This window comes from Typopeltis vanoorti, chromosome 2 (genome assembly GCF_054136105.1).
Source record: "Typopeltis vanoorti isolate ZY-2024b chromosome 2, IOZ_Tvanoo_1.0, whole genome shotgun sequence".
NCBI classification, from domain to species: domain Eukaryota; kingdom Metazoa; phylum Arthropoda; class Arachnida; order Uropygi; family Thelyphonidae; genus Typopeltis; species Typopeltis vanoorti.
The window spans coordinates 129,424,858-129,447,146 of NC_143550.1; the positions used below are offsets into that span (position 1 = coordinate 129,424,858).

The following is a 22,289-nucleotide window of genomic DNA, read 5'->3' on the forward strand; positions in this document are numbered from 1 at the left end:
TTTTTGGTTCGGCCCCAGAGCTCACCACCTGCCATGAAGCCACACATGGATGCCTGCTGACCTTCAAGCAAAGACTGCATTCAGGAGTGGAACACCAGGGCTACCCCAGATGCTATACTACAGCAAGCCTAGTATCTCAACCCCCGGACCATGGAGTGAGAGACTAACTGCAACACTGTTGACCCTTGCAGGCAAGCCCACTAGCCGATTAATCCTGGGTGGGCCATCCAGGCCTGCCTGTCTTGCCGAATCAGGGGCCAAAGTAGTGCAAGATTCTATCAGAACCCCCCCCCCCCTCTTTCCGGATGTCCATGGGTCACACAGCATGTCAAACACGATGGCAGGGCATTGGATCTTAGTGATGGTGGTCTGGAAAAAAAAAAAAAGATAGTGAAAAAGACTCAGGAGACGTAGAGCAAAGAATATGGGAAGAAAAGCAAAGATAAAGAGGAAGAATGAAAAGGGCCAGTACCATCATTGCGAGGTCCCTTTCACCATGAACAGATGCCCACATAGAGGGTCACTTTTTTGGGGCCACTGCATTGAGATAGCTAACAAGATTTGGTGACAACATTATGTGAAATAAACTTCTTATACAAAAGTCATATTTTGTTTATATATCTACTATCAAAATTCTGTCATGTTGTACCATCATATGGAAATAGACAATAGAATCAACAAAGCTGGTATGGTAGGAAGTCAACTGAATAAATTTATATAGAATAAGAGAGAAATTATAAATTTGGTTTAATCCTTTATCCAAGTGTAAGCAAATAAAGTTTGCACCTGAAGTATCTTCAGGACTGAGGCAACTCGTGATAAAGGTGGACCAATCTCTCATCACTACTTGTCTTAGTATCTCCCATAATGCAAAGCACATTTCCTTGCAGACATGTATAATGCTATGCATTAAGAGAAGGGCCACTACCCAGACCGGTTTTGACCTTTATTGAATGTTCAAGTACTGGTCAAACTCCAAAAACTAAGTGTTGTTTCCCTCAGTAACAGGCTCACCTTGCCACTGAGAAGACCTCTCAGCATTGGCTCTACCCCCATGGCAGGCTCACCCCACCACCGAGCAGAGCCGCTCATTTGCTCATATGTCATCTGAGGGGTAACAGCAACAGCCGTGCCTAAATTAACTTCATGGGCTACAGCATTGCCATTCATTACACCCCCCCTCCCCAGGACCTGGATGACAGCAACAGCCAAGCCTCAGTTAAAAATTCATGGGCTACAGCATTGCCATTCATTACCCAAGCTTCCAACCGGTTTCAACCTTTATTGAGGTCTCGTCAGTGGGAGCCAGACGTTGGTGATACTAAGGAGGAAGCAATGGAGAAGCCATATTTACCTACATGAGCTTCCAAAAGGTATCTCACCTTATTATTAAATTACTCTGGATTTAGATAAAGATGGAAGTTTTTTTCCACTCGGTTAGACAATAATAAATTTAGTTTAATCCTTTATCCAAGTGTAAGCAAACAAAGTTTGTGCCTAAAGTATCTTCAGGACTGAGGCAACTCGTGGTAAAGGTGGACCAATCTCTCATCACAACTTGTCTTAGTATCTCCCATAATGCAAAGCACATCTCCTTGTGGAGACAAATATCTTCTTCTTCTCATGGTGCAATGCATTAAGGAAGATACTAAGACAAGTAGTGATAAAAGCTTGGTCCACCTTTACCACAAGTTGCCTCAGTCCTGAAGATACTTCAGGTGCAAACTTTGTTTGCTTACATTTGGATAAAGGATTAAACTAAATTTATTATAGTCTAACCAAGTGGGAAAAAAATTCCAAAATCTTTCTCTAAATCCAGAGTAATTTAATAATAAGGTGAGACACCTTTTTTCAACTCATATAGGTAAATATGACTTCTCCATTGCTTCCACCTTAGCATCACCACCTCTGAGTCTGGCTCCCACTGATGAGACCTCAACAAAGGTCAAAACCGGTTGAAAGCTTGGGTGATGAATAGCAATGCAGTAGCCCATGAAGTTTTAACTGAGGATTGACTGTTGCTGTCACCCAAGTACAGGGTGGAAGGGGAGTAATGAATGGCAATGCTGTAGCCCATGAAGTTAACTGAGGCACGGCTGTTGCTGTTACCCCTCAAATGACATATGAGCAAATGAGCGGCTCTGCTCGGTGGCGGGGTGAGCCTGCCATGGAATAGAGCCAACACTGAGAAGAACTGATTCCCCTCAGTAACAGGGTTACTGAGGGTAACAATGCTGAGTTTTTGGAGTTTGACCTGTACTTGAACATTCGATAAAGGTCAAAATCAGTCTGGGTACTGGCTCTTCCCTTAATGCATAGCATTATACATGTCCACTACTTGTACATGTACACTACATGTCTTAGTATCTCCCATAATGCAAAGCACATCTCCTTGCAGACATGTATAATGCTATGCATTAAGGGAGATACTAAGACCAGTAGTGATGAGAACTTGGTCCACCTTTACCATGAGTTGCCTCAGTCCTGAAGATACTTCAGGTGCAAACTTTGTTTGCTTACACTTGGATAAAGGATTAAACTAAATTTATTATAGTCTAACCAAGTGGGAAAAAACTTACAAGAGAGAAATTAGTCAAAACAATTTTAACTTCTGAGATCAGAGAGCTGGGTTAGAAGTAAAACACTTGACCACAGATTAGAGACTGCAGATATGCAGTCTCTAGTCTGTGAAAAATTAGGGGCATAAACAGATTACATCAATGGCAATATCATATTAAAAATGAGGATATTAAGAAAGAACTTGACATTGTTAGCATCCAGGAATGTGTTAGCAGAACTAATCTCAGGTGGTATGGTCACTTAAACAGAATGGGAGAGGAAGGATTAGCAAAACAAGTGTTCTCTGCCAGGTTGGCAGGAAAAATACCCAGAGGAAGACCAAGATATAGGTGGATTGATACGGTACAAAGTGCCTTAGACAATAGAAATATAAGATCTGATAATGTTGGAGTCTTGACAAGTAACAGACTGATTTGGAGGAAAATTGTAGATAGAAAGTTAGTAATGATGTAAATTTTTCATGTAGTACTAATCATATCCTGTACACCCCTTGAGGGTACATATCAGGAATTTGATGATGATTATGAAGACCTACTATAGATCTTTTCAGCAATTTAATATTTAATGTTCTTATAATAACTCCCCATGATGAGTCTTTGACTTTATGGATGTTTTTATAACAATAATAATAATAATGCAGGCCTGTATAGCCCAATGGAAATGGCATTTGTATCCACAGTAATAGACTTCCTGAAGAAAGACCATTATAATTTGGATACTACTCATTAGAAGAATTTTTTCTCAGCTTTTCTTCAAGTTAGTTGATCTCTAGCATAGACAAGTCAGATTTTTCTTTTAGAAACTTGGATTTTTCATCTGATAAACTCAAGAAAATCTACTGTAGAATTTACATTGTTTCAGACAACGATATATTGCATCAGGGTTAGGGAATGCAAAATGGTAGCACTTGTCTGCCATGCTCTCTTCACTGGATGCCATTTGAAGTCAATAATAATTTGGCCAGCTATCTTTGATAGTCAGACTCTGTCTTCTGCCAATCAAAGATAGCTGACCTGGCTATCTTTGATTGGCTGAAGGTGGAGTCTGACTTCTCCTTAGTCTCAAAAAAAAAAAAAAAGAGTTAAGCTAAATGGCCCTGCTTACTCCTATAGGAAATTAAAGGAATTGGCAGATTTTTTAGTGGATGTTTTTATAATTCATAAATTTATAATAACTTAGCTAATACTGAAATTTATAAAGTTTAAAATGAAAGCCTCACACTGTTATTAAGTTATATATTAATGATAACCTGGCCATTTCATGAAAAATATTCATATTTTTGCAAATATCACAAAATTGTAAAGAATTATCAAGAATGATGCTGATTTTGTGATCTTTTCAGAGGTTATGAATAAATTGGCAGTATATATTTTACGAAGGATAGACAGGATAGGAGAGGAGGGGATGTACTGCTAATGATATCAGATGACTTGAATCCAATTAGTATAGACCTGTGATTCTGGTACTGGTGATGGTGTTTCATGTGGCAGTGAATTTGAAGCCATCTGGTGTGAGGTGGAATCTAACAAGATCAATTACATAGTGGAGTGTATTTACAGACATTGGATCAGTTCCTAATGATGAAGAAATGCATCACCAAATAGAGACAATGAGTGCAAAAAGAGTAATCATAATGGGAGACTTTAATTATCCAAATATTCATTGGGTAGCAGTAGAATCTCATGAGAAGAATGAAAATGAATTTATTGAGCTGTTGCAGGACAATTTCCTCAAACAGCATATGACAGAAGGAATTCGAGGTCAAAGAGTGTTAGCTTTCATTACAGTGTCAGAGGGTGTTTCAGTTAAAGATGTAACTATTCTGCCTCCAGTTGGTGACAGTGATCATGATGACTAAGTTTATGAATGTTCCATTCAGAAAAGGTTATATGCTGAACTACAAAGCAGGAAATTATGACCAACTGAGCAGTATACTGAGTTCAGTGGATTGGGATTGGTTGCTGGATCGGAAGAATATTGACAGTGCATGGGAAGCATTTAAACAATACTTAAATTATGCAATATCAGAATGTATCCTGAGAGTTCAAAGAATAAATAGGGTAGGATTCAAATAGACGTGTAATCTATTAAGAAAGAGATTCGTAAGAAACAAATGATGTGGAAGGAATGTCATATGCATAAGGATCAGTGGCGGCCGATGAAAATTTTAAGTGGGGGTGCTGCATATACAAAAAAAAAAAAAAAAAATTATTAATAAATAAATTTACATATTAAAAATTGCTTTATTAAAAATATTTGATCCTCACCACGAACAAACACTAATAATAAAAGTTTTGTATCAATAGCAATGACAAGCGCAAACAAATATCGGCGTTAGATTGCAGTGCATTTGTTTTGTGTAACAATAATTGAAAAAATATAATTCTTTTCATATTTTTAACAGTGACACTCATCATAATTCAGCCTTGTATCTATAATAAATAAATAATTATATGTGATTTTAACAAAAGAGATAGGAGAGTGATTCGAACTGCGGGAGTTCAAATCACTCTCCTATCTCTTATCTCTTACCCCTATCGCTTGTGTCTCATCTCCGAGTTTCGTCGGCACCAAGTTTCCCGTAGGAGAGCTATGTAGAGCTTGCCGCCACGTGTAGAAAGGATCTCCCCTTGCTATGAATGTTACATCGGTCAAAGCTGCAACTACAATGTGTTCAGACACATAAGGAGAAAGAGCCACTGATGAAATCTACGTCAGCGTACAATCTGTGTATGAGTGCTTTCGGTTCATGTAGAACAAAGGAACAAAGCCCACCATTAAGGAAATACTTATTTCCTTAATGGTCCACCATTAAGGTAATGTTTCATGTGTGATATTATCAGGTAACTTAATTGTGAGAGTCTGAGGATAGATATATGTACAGAAGTGAAGAATTTATGCCCAGTAAGAGATCATAGTGCAGAAGTTTAAATGTGTTTAATTCAGTAAGGGGAACCCAGACTCTTTTAAGGTTAAGAATTTAAATAACATGTATGCTTGTCTTTGTAAAATAATAAATGTGTTTCTTTTTACATAATCAATTGAGTTTGTCATATCTTCTGCGGATTTGAATTACCGTTTGGAAAATCTCATACCATGCATTTAAAGGGGAAACCAATAGTGATATGAGAATAGGGACCACGACTGCATATATCTTGATCCCTACAATTTTCTTTAAGTATTTTAGATAGTGTATCAGAATTTAGTTGCCGGCTGGCGCAGTCTTTAATCTATACAAATTTGTCAGCAACCAAAATCAGATGGCAAGAGATACAAAGCTTAACTGCAACTGTAAAGTTAAAGACAATTAAAGATAATGATAAAGTCAGCCAAGCATAGAGAAAAACGGGGATATAACAAATTATATGTTATTTTAACAAAATAAAATAATATTCACAAAAAATAGTTTTCCATGCACACGCACCAATAATAAATGTTTCATATCTCACAGAAATAACGTGCTTTATTTCTGCAAGATCACGCACAGATATGAAACACAATGTTTCATATCTGATAACGTGCAATGACAAGCACAAACGAATATCGGCATTAGATCGCAGTGCATTTGTTTCGTAATCTTAAGTGTTAATTGAACAATTCTAATTATTAACTATTCAATCAATGTCAAAACATAAGCTGTAGACTCTAACATGTTGTATTGCATTTATATAATGTTATAAGCATTGCTATTATTTATAAACACAAACAAAATTTAAATTTTTCATTTTTTCCTTGTGGGTGCTGCAGTGTCGCAGTACTTATGTACGGGCCGCCACTGATAAGGATGATGTATATTATGAAAATTATAAGCAGGAGGCCAGAAGAATCACAATTCTTGTATAAAATGCTAAGTTTGAGTATGAAAAGAAACTGGCTTTGCAGGCTAAAGACAACCAAAAAGAATTCTATTTACACTGCAAGTAAAAGAAAGAATGAAGTGACAGATGCAGAAGAGGTTATTCAACTAATGAGTGCTCATTTTGCTAAAAGCTATCGTCCTGGTGTTATGCAACATTGAGTTCATTGCTACGTCTTCACTGAATGAAGAAAGTCTGGTGTGAAGAGGGGGGGATATTAGAGCTGTTGCATAAACTGAATAAGAATTCAGCAATAGGACTGAAGGGATATCAGCATGGGTGCTAAAAGAATGTTCAGCTGAACTGGCTATCCCTTTGACCAGGCTATACAATGTGAATCTCATAACAGGGAAGATTTCACAAGAGTGGAAAGAATGTATGGTAATCCCATTGCACAAGGGTGGTGCAAAGGCTAATGTATCCAACTATCAACCAATCAGTATCTCAGTAGTGGTGGTTTAGATTTTGGAAAAACTGGTTAGGAATCGCATTCAGAAATGGGTTGAAAGTGAACAGCATGGGATTACTAAGGGAAGGTCATGATAGTAACTTGCTCAAATTCTATAATAATTACGATTGAACTAGACAAGAGGAATGGATACATCATGATACATTTCAATTTTGCTAAGAGTTTTGACAGAATACAGCATGGTAGCCTGTTGCATAAATTGGAGAATATCAGTTTCAATTGTAAAATATTAGTGTGGATAAGAGGATGACTGACTGACAGATATCAAAAAGTGGTCTGCATTAGATGTGAGTCTACAAGATTTATAGCAAATAGTAGTGTACTACAAGGTCTGGTGTTATTCATTCTGTACATTAATGATGTTGGGGAGGATTTAACAGGCAAAAGGTATTTTCTGATGATGCAAAGATAGGTAGGGTAATCAGGAATGCTGCTGATATGCAGTACTTGCAGAATGATTTGAATAGACTGGAATTGTGGCATGGGAAAATGGATGTCAGTTCAATGTCAGTAAATGCAAAGTCATGCACTTTGGCGCAATTAGATATCCATTGTAATATTATATTGGTGAGATTATGCAAGAAGAAACTGATGAGGCTAGGGATCTTGGAGTGTTAGTAGATAACAAGTTGAAGTTCAGAAGTCACATAGCAAAGACTGCAAAAACATCTCAAAAGATAATTGAAGTTCTGAAACTTTCACATGTAAAGATAAGGATGTCATTTTGCCACTTTATAAGGCCTTGATAAGACCTCACTTGGACTATTGTGCACAGTTCTGGTCTCCTGGTGTTTTCATTGTGATTCTGATACTGTAGAGAGAGAGAGAGAGAGAGAGTGTGCAAAGGAGGGTGTTAAAAATGATATCAGGATTGTGGAATACCGATTATGAAGACAGATTGAGAATTTGTAAACTGCAGATACTTGCAAACAGGAGGAAGAGGGGTGATATGATTAACACTTTCAAACTTCTAAAAGGGTCAAACAGGATTTCAGTTGATGGAATTTTTCATTTCACAGAGAGTGGGGAAAGGACAAGAGGGTAGTCTTCGAAGCTGAGAATGAATGCTGCTAAGAAGAGAGTGAGGACTAGAGTTTCTCTCATAGGGTGGTGCACGATTGGAATGGACTGCCGTTGGATGTTGTGTGTGTGCAAGCAGTGCGAATGAATTCAAAAATAAGTATGTTAGTTTGGTATATGTAGTATGTGGCCTCCTTTGATGACTCCCTGGAGGTCTCTATTAATGACAATAATAATAATAATAGACAGACAGGTTATTTGGAGCTACCAGTTTAATGTTGCTAAGTAATAGTAGGCTGAGAGAATGTGGACTGCAGAGTTTGGTGGATAGAAGAAGGAGAGGTGATATGATTGAGACTTTTAAAATGTTGAGAGGTGGTTACAGGGTTGACACTGGGGAGTTCTTTCACTTGGTTGAACAGCGGGAAGGAGTGATGACAAGAGGCCATCCCTGGAAGTTACGAAAGGAAACTGTGAGCAAGAGGGTAAGGAGTGGTTTCTTTGTGTGGAGGGTGGTTGAGCCGTGGAATGCATTGCCTGATGGAGTGGTGGGAGCGAGAACGGTCAGTGAGTTTAAAGAGTGGTATGATAGACTTTGTGTTTCTCAGGGGGGGGGACCTCCCCTAGATGAGTCTCGACAGACTTTATGTCTTAGGAAGGACCTCCCTCGATGAGTCTTTTGACTCCTTGGAGGCCTGAATAATAATAATAATAATAATAATAATACTTCTTACTGAAGGCATAAATATAGGCAAAAGATCATGTCTGGTTTCTAGACTAAGTTTCACAATTTATCTACTCCTAGCCTACCACAGTACTATTATCTAGATGTCTCCAACTTTTGATGGATGGGATGGAATGTTATATATTCCACTGATGAAGATGCATTGAAGGTGGTAGAAGTGAAAAGGTTTAGGACTGAAATTTAGAGGATACACTGTCAAAGCTGTGCCTGATAACATATTTTTACAAATTAAAGGAGGACACTGAAAAGCAGATATCGAAAGGATACTGTTCAGCTATACTATTATTATTATTCTAAAAGAATGTCAGGAAACATTGAGCCCAGGGGAGTCAAGAGGAGACAATGATAGGTATAGAAGCAGTGACATTTTTATGCTCTATACTAATGCCAGGAGTATCCGAAATAAAGGAAATGAATTGGTGGCGCTGATAGCATCAACCTGGCCAAAGATTATTTAAACATGTGGATAGGCTTATGTGTTCATCAAACATGTTGTAATGGATTTAATGGTATTTATAAGAACACAGATGGATAAGAAAATAACTATTTATTAACTTAAAAGCTAATATTTCGCTGGTATTATATCCAGCATCTTCAGAGCACACAACACAAAGTTTGTTACAAATGCAAGACAACCACAATCCGGTGTAACAGTGGGGTTAGTATAAGTAATTGCAGCATGCAACTAAAATCCTAATAGGGTGCCATCTAGGTTAAAAAAAAAAAAAGTAGTTCAAAGGTTTGAAATAGTAGTCCAAATAATAGTCTTAGAAAGTTTGAAAAAAATAAAATAAAATAAAATAAAATAAAAGTAATAAATATTAATTTGGTCTTAAGATGACTGTCTCTCAAATCTTTGGTAGATTTATACAGCCATACTTGTTAAGGTTTGGAGTATGTTTTAAGGCTTCTGTTGATTCCAGGAACAACCTCTCTGACTTGTAGAAGCTTCTGTGCATTACTCTTGTTTTTTTCCAATTGATCCTGTGTGCTGGGATATCCAAAGCATGGTCTGCCAGACCCGACTCGCCATAGCGAAAGTGTCGGATATATTTTTTGTGTTCACTGAGGCAGATGTCCACAGTTCTTCCTGTCTGTCCGTAGTAGGCTTGATGGCAAGGGCACTTCATAGACTCCTGGATGTGATAAAGGAGTGCAATTGTCTTTAGGTGAACGGATGAAAGTTGCTAATTTCACATAAGGTTAAATATGGTGCGCAGTTGGTGTTCGTTAAGCACCCTAGATATCTTTTCAGATGTGCCTTTAATGTATGGAATGGTGATGGTTTTGTTGTGGTCTTCTGTGGTAGATAGAGTGGATTTCTGGGTAGTATTTAGTATGTTATCTATCTTATGGGGATTATAACCATTGGTTAAGAAGGTGTGACGTAGGTGAGAAAGTTCAGCAGTGAGAGCAATGTCAATGGAACAGATTGCTCTAGCTCTATGGGTTAGTGTTTTTATGCCATATTGTTGAGAAGGGTGATGGTGTGATTATTTGTGTAAGTATCTCCCTGTATGTGTGGGTTTTCTATAAACCGAAAATGATAAGAAACCTTCTGGATGACGTGTGATCAGTGTGTCCAGGAAGAGCAGACAGTCATTGGCTACTAGTTCCATTGCAAAGAATTTTAGGGTGCTGGCTATTTAGATGCACTAAAAATGTATTCAATGTGCCTGGGCCATGTGGCCAAATAGCAAACACATCATCAACATAGCATAGCCAGAGACTAGGTTTGTGGTCTTCTTGCATTTGTAACAAACTTTGTGTTGTGTGCTCCGAAGATGCTGGATATAATACCAGCAAAATATTAGCTTTTAAGTTAATAAATAGTTATTTTCTTATCTATCTGTGTTCATATAAATACTGTTAAATCTATTACAACAACTAGCTAAAGATTATTGGAATCTCTGATGTGTGGTTGACTGAGGATGATATAATAACCGGAATTAAAGTGGCAGGGTACAGCATTTTTCAGCATGATAGAAAAGGAAAATGTTGTGGTGGAGTACTGCTTATGATAAGTATTGACTTATGTCCTCATAGATAGCAACTTTGGAAGGCAGTGTCACAAATGGTTTTGAAAGCATATGGTGTGAGATAGAACTGGCCAAGACAGGATATTTATTGGGATGCTATAAACCAGGGAGCACGGAGGGTGGGGAACCAGGAGATGTTTAGGCAGTTGAGCTTGGCAAGTGCAAGAAGAATGATTGTTATGGGAGATTTTAACTACAGCAGTATAAGCTGGGAAGAGGAAAATGTAAGTAGTAAGAAGGGAATAGAATTTCTGGAATTCCTGAGGGACAAATGTCTTCGGCAGCATGTGATGGAGGGAACAAGAGGTTCAAGAGTTTTGGATTTGGTCATAGCATCAGAAGAGCTGATAATAATAATTATTATTATTATTATTATTACGGGCAACTCCAGGGAGTCATTAGACTCATCGAGGGAGGCCCCAAATCATATTCATCACAACTATTCGACATTCATACAGTATCTATCATACCTCTCCTTAAACTCATTCACTGTCACAGCATCCACCACAGACTCTGGGAGCGCATTCCACTCATTAACCACTCTAAAAGTAAAGAACCCAGCTCTAACACCTTTACTAACCACACTTCTGCCCAGTTTCCATGGATGTCCCTTAGTCCTCCCACAACCAGCCCTGTTCTCAAAAATATCTTCTATTCAAATACCCTTCAGTAATTTGAATGTCTCAATCATATCTCCCCTCCTCTGCCTATCAACCAATTTTTGCAACCCACAAATCCTCAACCTGTTCTCATAAGGTTCATTCCACAGACCTGCTATCATCTTCATCACTCACCTCTGGATCCTCTCCACCTCCTTCCCATCAAGAAGAAACCTAGGTGACCAAATCTGGGCACAGTAGTCGAGATGGGGTCTTATCAAGGCTCGATACAGAGGAACAATAACCAGCTTGTCTCTGCTTGTCAACGTATTCTTCAGCAACCAAGTGATTTGATGAGCTGATTTGGCCACTTTTGCAATGTGCCCCCTAAACTTCAACTCCTTATCCACCAACACTCCTAAATATCGTGCCTCATCAATTTCCCGGAGTACAATTCCACCAATGTAGTAAACTGCTGCTAATCTTTTCACCCCAAAATGTATAACCTTACATTTTGCCACAATAAATTGACATCCATTCACCTTAGCCCAGACCTCCAATCTATCCAAATCATCTTACAAAATTTTGATGTCATCTGCATTCACTATTGCCCTACCCAACTTTGCATCATCCACAAACAAATGAACTGTTCCTCTCAGATCCTTTCCTATATCATTAATGAACAAATTAAACAGCAGTGGTCCAAAAACAGATCCTTGTGGCACACCACTAGTCACTGGCCATCTTGTGGACTCTACTCCTGAATAAACCACTCTCTGATATCGCTCCATCAACCACCCTCCTATCCATCTCACCAACCCTATATCCATCCCCATATGCTGCAATTTACTGATTAGAATTCCATGCGGTATCCTGTCAAAGGCCTTAGCAAGGTCCAGTAGAATCACTGTAAACCCATTAACCTTATCCAGTTCAGCCGTCACTGTGTTATAATACGTGAGCAAGTTACTGAGGCATGACCTACCCTTCACAAAACCATGCTGTCCCCGATACAGTATCCCAATTTCTTCTATCCAATCTTGTATTTTCCTCTTGACTATTTTCTCCAAGACCTTGATAATGATTCCTGTTATGCTGATTGGCCGGTAATTTTCAACAGCAGTCTTGGAAACACCTTTATGCAGCGGAACTATTTTCCCCTCTTTCCACCCCCTTGGGACTGACCCAGACCCGAGGCTCAAATTAAACAAAATGGTCAAGGGCACTGACAATTCCTTAGCTGCTTCACGTATGACATGAGCAGGTATACCATCCAATCCCACAGATGTATTGACATTGAGGTTTTGTAATAGACTAGTTAGCTCTACTTCATTCATCACAATTCCAGTATAAGCTGTTGGTTCTTCCATTCCTGCAATGTCACCACCTGGATGATATACTCTTGCAAAGTGCTCGCTCAGTAATTCCACTATATCGACTGATTCGGTTACCTCCCTACCCTCAGCATTTTTTAAGATCATTCTACCATGAACATTTTTTCCTTTTATTTGCAACATATTGAAAAAACTGTTTGGGATTCTCTTTAGCCTGCATGGCCAATTTTCTTTCGTAATCCGCTTCTGCTTTTCTTACCACCCTTGTTACCATCCTGGCCTGAGCTTTATACTGTTCCTGCGCCTGCTGGTCACCTTTCTCCTTAAATTCCCTCCACAATTGTTTCTTTTTTTGCAGCTCAAGCTTAACAGTGTTATTCATCCATTTAACCCCTACTTGATTTATTATTCGGACTCTTGGTATACAATCAACCATTGCCTCCTGCAAACACTTCTTAACCACCTCCCATGCACTATCAACGTCCAGCCCTTGCAGTTTTACATGCCATGGCACTGAGCCAAGCACACACCTAAACTTGTCATACTTACCAGCCCGGTGAATGAAATACTCAAATAAAGTGTTCATTGAACAACTCCACGGCATAGTGGACTACTAATAAGTTGTCCACTATAAGTTGCCCACTAATAAGTTCATTGAACAACTAATAAGTGAGATGACATCTCTCCCACCAGTTGGAGAGAAAGACATTCAGGTGTATCAAAGAAAAGGAAATGTTATGTGGAATTATAAGGCAGGTGATTATAGTAGTCTTAAGTATCAACTAGGGACAGTTCCATGGAGGGCAGAATTGGAAGGTCAGGATATCATTAGTGCTTGGGAAATTGTGAAAGAATATTTGTTAGCAGCAATAGTAAGCTGTATTCCACAGGTGAAGAAGCGGACACAATTTGGTGTAAAGTTGATGACAAACGATATCAAACAGGAAATGAGTTGAAAAAGAGATTATGGAAGATATACAAGGAGAGTGATGGAGGACATATACACAAAGAATATAAGACACAGGCCAGGAGAATGACCAGAATGGTGAGGAAGGCAAAACTGAAATATGGCACTAAGATCCAAAGAAAATCCTAGGAAATTTTTTAGCTATGTGGCCAGTAGGTGGAGAAATGATTGTGGAAGAAATGACATTGCGGGATAAAAATGGGAATAGAATGACTGATTCAGATGACATAGTGGAGTTGTTCAATGAACACTTTATTTGAGTATTTCATTCTGGAGGAGGTTTTAATACTAGAGGGATAGGGCAGGATCAGGGTTTAGAGGTGCAAGAGGAGAGAGTGTGTTCCAAATACTAAGTACTCTAGATACCAATAAAGCTGTTGGACTAGATGGTATTTCACCATGGGTTTTGAGAGAATGTGCTAAAGAATGGACAGCTCCGTTAACCTGACTTTTCAATAAAAGTCTGGCTGAAGGAAAGGTATTACAAATTACTTAACAAATCCATGTTGATTCTCACAAATCCATGTTATCTGTGAGAATCAACATGGATTTGTTAAGGGGAATTCTTGCTTTAGTAATATGATTGTCTTTTATAATAAAGTGACAAGAGCAGTTGATGAAGGAAAGGCATATACTGCAATTTTTTTGGATTTTGCAAAGGCGTTTGACAGGGTGCCACATGATAAGCTGATATTTAAGTTGCACAACAAGGGTTTAAATGTCAGGCTAGTCAAATGGATTCAGGATTAGCTCACTGATAGGCATCAGAGAGTTGTATATGATGGGGCAATATCAACGAAGCAGAAGATTACAAGTGGGATTCCACAGGGCTCAGTACTGGGACCTGTATTGTTCAATCTTTATATCGATGATATTGTCAATGGAATCAAGGGGACATTCAGTTGACTGCAGATAATGTGAAGTTGGGAAGGGTTATCAGTAATAGTGCAGATGTGGCAGTCCAGCAAGAGAATTTGAATAAACTAGAGAGATGAGCAAATAAATGGGGTTGTCGGTTCAATGCAGCAAAATGTAAAGTCTTGAGGTTTGGGATCCATCAATGGGAGGATACGTACTTGATTGGAGGAGCTGTACTGGAAAAGGTAGGGGAGACAAGAGATCTGGGGTTATGATTGATACAAAACTGAAATTCGTGGAGAATATTGCAAAGGTGGTGAGAGTAACTCAGAGGATTGCTGCAATACTGAGAAGGACGTTGACATGCAGAGATAAATCAGATTTGATCCCCAGGATTTGAATGGGATAAATTGACTGTGGAAAGGGTACAGAGGCAGATAACAAAGATGGTTTCAGGACTGTACAATATGAGTGATGAGGATCAACTGAGAGAATGTGGACTGCAGAGTTTGGTGGATAGAAATAGAGGTGATATAGAAAAAGACCTCTCCGTCAGGGTAGACGGAGAGGTCTTTCACTTGTGAAACTTTGGTGGAACAGCAAGAAAAAGTAATGACAAGGAGTCATCCCTGAAAGTTATGAAAGGAGGTTGTGTGCAAGAGGGTGATGAGTTGTTTCTTTGCGTGGAGGGTAGTTGAACCTTGGAATGCATTGCCTGAGAGAGTTATTGGAGTGGGAACAGTCAATGGGTTGAAGGGGTTGGTATGATAAACTTTGCATTTCCTGAAAACGACCTCCCACGATGAGTCTTTTGCTACATGGAGGCCTGGATGATAATAATAATAATAATATTCAGTTCACCATGGAGTCAAAAGACTCGTGGGAGGTCCTTCCTAGGAAATGCAGAGTCTATCATAACATTCCTTAAACTCATTGACCGTTCTCGCTCTCACCACTCTATCATGCAATGCATTCTATGGTTCAACCATCCTCGATGCAAAGAAACCACTCCTCACCCTCTTGCTCACAGTTTCTTTTCAGAACTTCCAGGGATACCTCCTTGTCATCATTTCTTCCCAATTTCAACCAAATGAAAGAACTCTCCAGTGTCAACCCTGTAACCACCTCTCAACAGTTTAAAAGTATCAATCATATCACCTCTTCTTCTTCTATTCACCAAACTCTACAGTTCACATTCCCTCATAACTAACATTGCACAGTCCTGAAGCCATCTTTGTTATCTGCCTTTGTACCCTTTCCACAGTTAATTTATCCCCTTCAAATCCTGGGGACCAGATCTGAGAGCAGTAGTCTAAGTGTGGTCTGATCAGGGTCATAAACAACGGAATGATAACTCTTTTATCTCTACAGGTCAGCATCCTTCTCATTATTGCAGTAATCCTCTGTGCTGCCTCCATGAAGGCCTGGATAATAATAATAATAATATTCAGTCCTCCATGGAGTCAAAAGACTCATCGTGGGAGGTCCTTCCTAGGAAACCAAAGTCTATCATAACAATCCTTAAACTCATTGACCGTTCTTGCTCTCACCACTCTATCATGCAATGCATTCTATGGTTCAACCACCCTCCATGCAAAGAAACCACTCCTCATCCTCTTGCTCACAGTTTCCTTTTGGAACTTCCAGGGATAGATCCTTGTCATCGCAACTTCCCACTTTCAACCAAATGAAAGAACTCTCCAGTGTCAACCCTGTAACCACCTCTCCACAGTTTAAAAGTCTCAATCATATCACCTCTCCTTCTTCTATCCACCAAACTCTACAGTTCACATTCCCTCAGAAGACCCTCATAACTAACATTGTACAGTCCTGAAACCATCTTTGTTATCTGCCTTTGTACCCTTTCCACAGTTAATTTATCCCCTTCAAATCCTGGGGACATGATCTAAGAACAATAGTCTAAGTGTGGTCTAATCAGGGTCTTATACAACGGAATGATAACTCTTTTATCTCTGCAGGTCAGCGTCCTTCTCATTATTGCAGCAATCCTCTGTGTTCCCTTCACCACCATTGCAATATGTCCCCTAAATTTCAGGTTTCTATAATCATCAACCCTAGATCTCTTGTTTCCCCTACATGCTCTAGTATAGTTCCTTCAATAGAGTATGCAGTGTCCTATCGATGTATTCCAAACTTCAAGACTTTACATTTTGCTGCATTAAACTGACACCCTCATTTATTCGCCCATCTGTCTAGTTTATTCAAATCCTCTTGCAGGGCTGTGGCATTGGCACTATTACTAATAATCCTTCCCAGCTTCACATCATCCACAAACAACTGAATATCCCCCTGTAATCCACTGACAATGTCATTGATATAAAGGTTAAACAATATAGGTCCCAGTACCGAGCCCTGTGGGACCCCCCCCCAATTGTAACCTTCTGCCTCCTTGAAACTGCCCCGCCATACACAACTCTCTGATACCTATCAGACAGTCAATCCATCCTGAATCCAGTTGACCAACCTAACATCCAAACCCATGTGCTGCAACTTAAATATCAGCTTATCATATGGCACCCTGTCAAATGCCTTTGTTAAATCCAAGAAAATGGCAGTATATGCCTTTCCCTCATCTACTGCTCTTGTAACTTTATTATAAAAGACTGGCATATTACTAAATCAAGAGTGCCTCCAACACAAATCCATGTTGACTCTCACAACATTACCCTCATCTGCCTAATGACCTTACTAATTTCTCCAAGATCTTAACAACTACTGATGACACACAAACTGGCCTAAAATTAGACACTTCAAGTCTGCTTCCGCCTTTATGCAATGGCACTATCTTACCTTCCTTCCATTCTCTGGGCACCTTTCCCATAGCCAGACTTTCATTGAAAAGCCAGGTCAAAGGAGCTGTCAGTTTTTTAGCACATTCTCTCAAAACTTGTGGTGAAATACCATCCAGTCCCACAGCTTTACTGATATCCAGAGTACTCCGTATTTGGAACACACTCTCCTCTAAACCTAAAACCTGCTCTGTGTCCTCTGCATCAGTCACTCTATTCCTATTTTTATCCCACAATGATATTCTTCCACAATTCTCCTCCTACTTCACACATAGCAAAAAAAATTCCGTAGGATTTTCTTTGGATCTTAGGGCCAATCTCTTCTCATATTCCAGTTTTGCCTTCCTTACCATACTAGTCACTCTCCTGGCCTGTGTCTTATATTCTTCATGCATCTTACTATTGCTGCTATCAAATATTCCTTCACAATTTCCAAAGCACTAATGATATCCCAGCCTTCCAATTCCTTCCTCCATGAAACTTCCCCAAGTCAACGTCTGAGACTATTATAATCACCTGCCTTATAATTCCACATACGTTCCAGTCTCTTTGATACTCCTGCATGTCTATTCATCTTCCAAGTCAAAACCACATGGTCACTCTCTCTCTCTCTCTCTCTCTCCAAATGGGGGAAGAGATGTCATCTCAGTTATTATCAACTCTTCTAATGCTATGACCAAATCCAAAACTCTTGAACCTCTTGTTCCCTCTCTTACATGTTGCCTAAGACATTTGTCCCTCAAGAATTCTAAAAATTCCATTCCCTTATTGCTACATGCATCTTCCTCTCCCCAATTTATACTGCTGTAGTTAAAATCTCCCATAACAATCATTCTTCTTGCACTTTTCAAGCTCAACTGTCTAAACATCTCCTCGTCCCCACCCTCTGTGCTTCTAGGTTTGTAGCAAAACCCCACTAAATATCCTGTCTTTCCCCACCTCTACCTCACACCATATGCTTTCAAAAACATTTGTCTCACTGCCTTCCAAATTCTCCACTCTTAGAGGACATAAGTCGTCTCCACCAAACTTTCTCTTCATATCCAAAAAATGCTGTACGCTGCTACTTCTCTTGCTGTTATTATATCCTCTTCTGTCACCCAGTGATCTCAGTGATGCCAATAATCTTTATCCAGGCTGATGCTATCAGCGACATCAATTCCTCTCCTTTATTTCACATACTCCTGGCATTAGTATAAAGCATAAAAATGCCACTGTTTCTATACAGAGCATTATCCCCTCTAGCCTCCGCTGGGCTCAGCATTACCTGAAGTCGTCCTCCCTTCTCCCAAGTACCCATTCCCATAAGAGGCCACCCCTGCTACCATCCACCCTGGACATTCTAGTTTCCCTGCATTGACACACTGACTCATTCAGAATAGCAATCTCTCCAGATGCCTACATCCCTCCTCATTCAAATGCAAGTGATCTCTCGCATACAATTACTTTCTGTCCTCAAATTCCCTCCAACCATCCACATATTCCAATCCTCTCTTCTGACACATTCTGGCTATTATGCTATTTATTATTACTGCTCTTCTGCTTAGGTCATCACTATCCTACCTAGGCAACACACACCCACCCTTTCCTCTCTGATTTTTCTTTCATACGACCCGAAGCAAGAATCTCAGATCTCTCGCCACTCGATTTACATTGCATCTCAAGTCATCGTGCCAACCATCACAATCATCTCATCCATCCTTTCACCCCATTTAATTGCCATAGACACACACACTCTCTATCGTTCTCCCAGGCAAACACTCCTCATGCATCCTATCACCACAGATCATTGAGTCCCAATACATTACACCTCTTACCACCCTGTTCCTTGATTGCTCACATGCATCCCTCACTCTCTCTCTCTCCTCTAACACTTTCTCTCTATGTTCCCCTACTTACCTGCCTTCTTGACATCACTCTATCCCTGGTTCCAGTCCTCCCTCGCAGTCTTCTCATTCCCTCTCTCTCTTACTGTTTCCATTCTCCCCTCTTCTATTTTTCTCATAACTCTCTCTCATTCCCTCTCTTCCACTGTTCTTATTCTCTCCTCTTCTATCATTCCCATCTCTCTCTCTCTCTCTCTCTCTCTCTCATTCCCTCTCTTCCACTTAATCTATTCTCTCCTCTTCTATCATTCACATACCTTTCTCTCATTCCCTCTCTTTTACTGTTCCTATTCTCTCCTCTTCTATCATTCCCATAACTGTCTCTCTCATTCCCTCTCTTCTATGCTCCTATATATATATATATATATATATATATATGAGATTAAAAGAGGGAGAAGAGCAGAGATATTGCATGGAAGGTGACAGATAAGTGGAATATACCTGGAGAGTGAGAACAGTGGATAGATTTAAGACATGCTGTTGTGATGCCGTGACTGATGTCCTGTGATGGCATGCAGGCTACTTGTGACAAGCCTGATCCTTCTATGCAGCTTTAATGATAATAATAATAATGACAAATAAATAAAGAACAGCAATAATTACCTTGTTTCATACCACTATTTCTAGTGGGAAGTTCAACAATCTGCATGGTATCATCTTCCAAATAATATATTATTTTACAATTTCTAATACGATATGTTTCAATTGGGCTAGTACAAACTGACTCACGGAAATATCCACTGAAAGCAAGAACCTATGACAAGATAAATATATTTTTATATGAAGAATAACACACTGAAATAATACTTATTACAACAAAAATATCAATAGAACTTAGTATTATACAGTTTTTAATTTATTTATTTAAATAGAGTTAAAAATGTTATAAGTATATGCTTGCCACTATACTGCTATACTGAAATAAATTCCACTCAAATAGTGCTTTTCATGCAAAAAAAAAAAAAAAACACCTTTTTAGTTACTTGCTCACTGCATTCTATAATTTCCATACATGATCTATTTTCTTCTCTTATCCATTCCATCTTCTGAAAAATTTCTATCTCAATCTATCCTGATAAATGATATTTCCATGCCTTTTATTATCTCCATCAAATTTTTTCAAAGGCGAATTTTTGAATTATAGTTAAGAGGCATGTAGAGAAAGCAGTATTAAATTGTATAACTAGGGTAATAATGGTTAATTGGGTAGGAGTTATATGAATGAGTAAGATCATTAAACACAAGCAGCAGGAAAAAAAAATGCTGCGGAGAGCATATAAAGAGAAAGGTGACCAGCAAACTCATGAACAGTACAAGATTCAGGCAAGAAAGGTGACCAGCACTGGAAGGAAGGCAAAATCAGATTATGAGAATCTAGCTGAGTAGGCCAAAGGAAATCCCAAAGAGTTCTTTTGTTATGTGGCAAGTAAGAGGAAGAATGACTTTGAACGATTAACCCTAATGAGGGATGACGGTCAGGAGGAGATAGAAGTAGATAAAATAGTTGAGTTACTGAGTGACCACTTAGCAAGGGTATATCATCGTAGCGAGGTTACTGATTTAACCTATGTGACAGAAACTAATGTGAGAACAGAGTTGAATGAATTGGAGGGTCTCAGGATATTGCAGAATCTCAATGTAAATATAGCTGTGGGATTAGAGAGCATGTCCAAGAGGAACTAGCAATGCCTCTGACTAGGCTCTTTAATTTAAGTCTCAGCTCTGGTCGAGTTCCAAGGAAGTGGAAAGAAAGCAAAATAATTCCTTTGCATAAAGGAGGTTCTAAGACCAATTACAGTTATAGACCAATTAGTATCTCAGGCATGGTGGTAAAAGGACTAAAAAAATTGGTAAAAAAAAGAGAGTTCAAGAATGGGTAGATAAAAATATGATAATGTATTAGGGTCAACATGGCTTTGTGAAGGGTCAGTCATGCCTTAGTAATTTATTAACTTTTTATAACAGAATAACAGCTGAATTGGATAAAAGAAATGACTACACAATGATTTTGCTGGATTTTGAAATGGTATTTGAACAGAATACCACATGGAGCTCTTTTACGCAAATTAGAACAAATGGGGATGGATATGACACTTGTAAAGTGGATAAGAGGGTGGTTACTGAACAGATATCAAAAAAACACAAGGTTCAGTGCTGAAATCATTGCTGCTTAAATTATACACATATAATATAGAAAATAACCTGAAAGGAAATATTCAGTTGTTTGATGATGACAAAATTAGGTAAAGTAATAGTTAATCAAGGCAATGTAGAGAGCTTTGCAGGATGATTTAAATAGGCTGTCGGTATGGGCAAAAGATAATAGGTATCAGTTTAATGTGGAGAAAAGTAAAATTATGCAGTTTGAGATAAACAGATTACAAGCTGGTATTACATTTGATGGCACTGTACTCCAGGAAATAGATAAAGTTGGAGATTTAGGGGTGGTGGTGGTAGACAGAGAGTTAAAGTTTAGAGGACATATTGCTAAGGTTTCTAAGGTATCCTATAAGATTACTTGGCTATTGAAGACCACATCAACAAGTAGAGATAAGAAAGTTGTAATTCCTCTTTATAAGGCCTCGATACATCCACATCTGGATTAATATACTCAAGTCTGGTCTCCTGGGTTTCTTAGGATGAGGAAATGGTGGATAGGATTCAGAGCCAAGTGAGCAAAATGGTGAGTGGCTGGCCTATGGAATGTTCCCTATGAGGATAAATTGAAGGTGTGTGTATTGTAGAAGTTGGTTGATAGGAGAAAAAGAGGAGATATGATAGAAACATTTAAGTTACTTAAAGGATTTCATGGATTCATGAAAACTTGGCTAGAGAGAGAGAGAGAGAGAGAGAGAGACCAGAATAAGGGGTCGTCCCTTGGTTGAATAAATGTGTGTTTAGTAGGGGTGTGAGGACTATATTTTTTGCTTGGAGAGTTGTGGATGAAGGGAATGGGTTGCCAAAGTTGTGAGTGCTTTGTATGTTAATGGGTTCAAGAAGAGGTATTATAGATTGTGGATAGATTGGGTTTCCCGCAATGAGTCTTTGGACTCCATGGAGGTGCCCGTACAACAACAACAACAATAATAACCTATGCTCATAGCTGATATTCTCATGCATTTTAT

General features: G+C 38.9%; 1 protein-coding gene across 1 annotated transcript in view; it reads right to left on the reverse strand.

Annotated features, from left to right (window-relative positions):
• The window catches only part of LOC150109428 (EF-hand domain-containing family member C2-like), a 396,984-nt gene that overhangs the window by 329,117 nt on the left and 45,578 nt on the right, over positions 1 to 22,289 (reverse strand). Inside the window, exon 3 of the mRNA XM_090402356.1 lies at positions 19,768 to 19,918. Within this exon, the coding sequence (XP_090258482.1) occupies positions 19,768 to 19,918 (151 nt within the window). The remainder of the gene's footprint in view (positions 1 to 19,767; positions 19,919 to 22,289) is intronic.